We start from the raw sequence: 2109 nt of genomic DNA, 5'->3' as shown, positions 1-2109 counted from the left end.
AGTTTTTGTTTTCGGATCTAGGGTATAACTGCAAATATGAACTCGACTAAGAAATATGAGGAGCGGCGGTATCCATCGGAAGGGTTTCGACATTCACCCTGGCGCATTACAGTACAATTCCCATCGCCTGTCAGCTTAGTGGAAAGTAAAACAATAACCCAATTATTTATTGCCACTCCTGAAGACATCCACTCAATACTGAGCCCTGCTACCAGCCCGTCTGATACATGAACTTAGAGTTCTAAGACAGGAATATTAAGTTGTTGGACTTTATTCATGCATGAGATGTCTCTTTATATTTAGGATTGAGAAATAGAGGTTATTTAATGTCGTAGAAGTTCTCTACTACAACTCGACGGTCCTCAAGGACTCGCTTGTGCAGAGGCGTAGTGAACAAAGATTTTATAAAATAAATCTTGATCATCTAGGGCTGATACGGGTATAACTGCAAATATGAACTCGACTAGGAAATATGAGGAGGCTTTGCTTAGTATCAACATGGTGAAGAAGCAATATTAATCAAGTAAAAACATATATCTTTCATTTTTTTCCATATCTACTCAAGACTTATTTCTTACTGATCTTAAAGCGCAGTCAGAAACATGTCGACACTCTTGATGACGCCGTGTTGCTTCATTTCCATAGCGAACCAGCTCATCAACTCTTGCTCCATGATCAGAGTCTCATTCCGAGGACAGATGGATTCATCCGCCATTCGCTTAGGTTTAGGTGCTGTTCTTCCTCCAAGTCGAACACGTTCTGTCATTTGGGCTACGTAGCTTCGAAGTCGTTCAGATAATGGAACCTCCTTCTCTCGAATATGAAAATTAAGCGTGACAAAGAGCAGGAAACCGTAGCGACTGTCATACTCAACTTCGACTTCCACGGGTATTCCGGGTTCTAGCATACCCGTAGCCGCGCCGGCACTGAGAGGCGACGCGTTGCCTACCGACGCAGCAACATTAGCTGCTTCTCTGCTTCTGTTTTTTCGTGCTTTCCACTTCCCCAGTCTTGCCATAATGGCGTCCGTCAGTTTGTGCTTCCACGTTAAAGAACCTTTAGCGTACGCTATACTTCTACGCGGGTGAGCCCGCTCATCATTGCAAGCTTGAAGCCCCAGATCTTTCCACACCACACGACGGACTTCCGACGCAAGTTGAGAGACACTCTCTTGCTTGTCTAGTACGCGAGTGCCTAGGAATATCTCGAATTTTTCAATATCAATGGCTTTGTTCACTTTGATACGTAGTGTTCGTCGCCCGTATTCAACTTCGTGACTTTTTTTCTTCTTGTATCGTATCAAAGCGTAGATACAACCAGCCATCCAAACAATGTTGAGCACGAAGAAGAGCAGAGGTTTTTCAATTATAGTCTTTGCGAACGCTGTCTCCACCCACTCGGGCATATCCACATTCAAACTACCTCCTGGAATCCTATCCAGGAGGGTAAAGGCGAAGCTTCCTGCAAGCAGCACTTGCACCAATTCAAGCGATGAGCCGCAATGTTCCACCGTTAAGGAAGAGTCCGCAAGCGCCTTGGTATTGCCCTCGACAGTCTTGAAGATATCTTCGAGTTCCGAGGTGTTGAGCACTTCTGCCATCTGTCGTAAGTTAACTATCTCATATTTTGCACCGTGTACAAGTTTCTCTAAATCGCGAGCTCGCAGTAAAATATCGTGGTGCTGTTTCTTGAGATCGAGGTAGCTGAAGATTGACTCTTCTTCTTCACTCGCGTTGGGTGATTTTTGAGGAATTTTGACAAATTCCAGCGACTCGAGAAGGTATCCTAGCGTGTCTGTAAACTACAAAAATAACATTAGAAATTAGCAATAAATTAAAATATAGCAATAAGCGAACAAGACATACCAGAATAAGGTCGTTCGTAGCTTGGTTTAGCTTCGCTCGGATCGTAACAAGGTGATGCGGATCCTCTTTAGCGCGGAATATCAAGTCTCGAATGTGTTTAAGAAGCTCCTCAAGCACGAAAATTCGAGTGAAGAAGCTGCGTAAGAACATTTCTCGACACAAGAGCGAGAAATACGAGATGAAAACTTTCTCAAAGCGTTTGGAGGCCGACCCGGCAATCAACATTCCATCCCTCCCGACGATC

The 2109-nt window shown here is 44.1% G+C and overlaps 1 protein-coding gene across 1 annotated transcript; it reads right to left on the bottom strand.

Annotated features, from left to right (window-relative positions):
* Positions 1-537: 537 nt before the first annotated feature.
* Positions 538-2090, bottom strand: PPTG_19647 (hypothetical protein; the record flags this gene model as incomplete). Its single annotated transcript, XM_008918201.1, has 2 exons — positions 538-1801; positions 1866-2090. The coding sequence occupies 2 exons, from the start codon at positions 2088-2090 to the stop codon at positions 584-586; spliced, it is 1443 nt and encodes a 480-aa protein (XP_008916449.1). The 3' UTR covers positions 538-583.
* Positions 2091-2109: the final 19 nt, after the last annotated feature.

Source organism: Phytophthora parasitica, assembly GCF_000247585.1.
Source record: "Phytophthora parasitica INRA-310 unplaced genomic scaffold supercont2.156, whole genome shotgun sequence".
NCBI lineage: Eukaryota > Oomycota > Peronosporomycetes > Peronosporales > Peronosporaceae > Phytophthora > Phytophthora nicotianae.
This window is presented reverse-complemented; position numbering and strand designations above follow the sequence as displayed.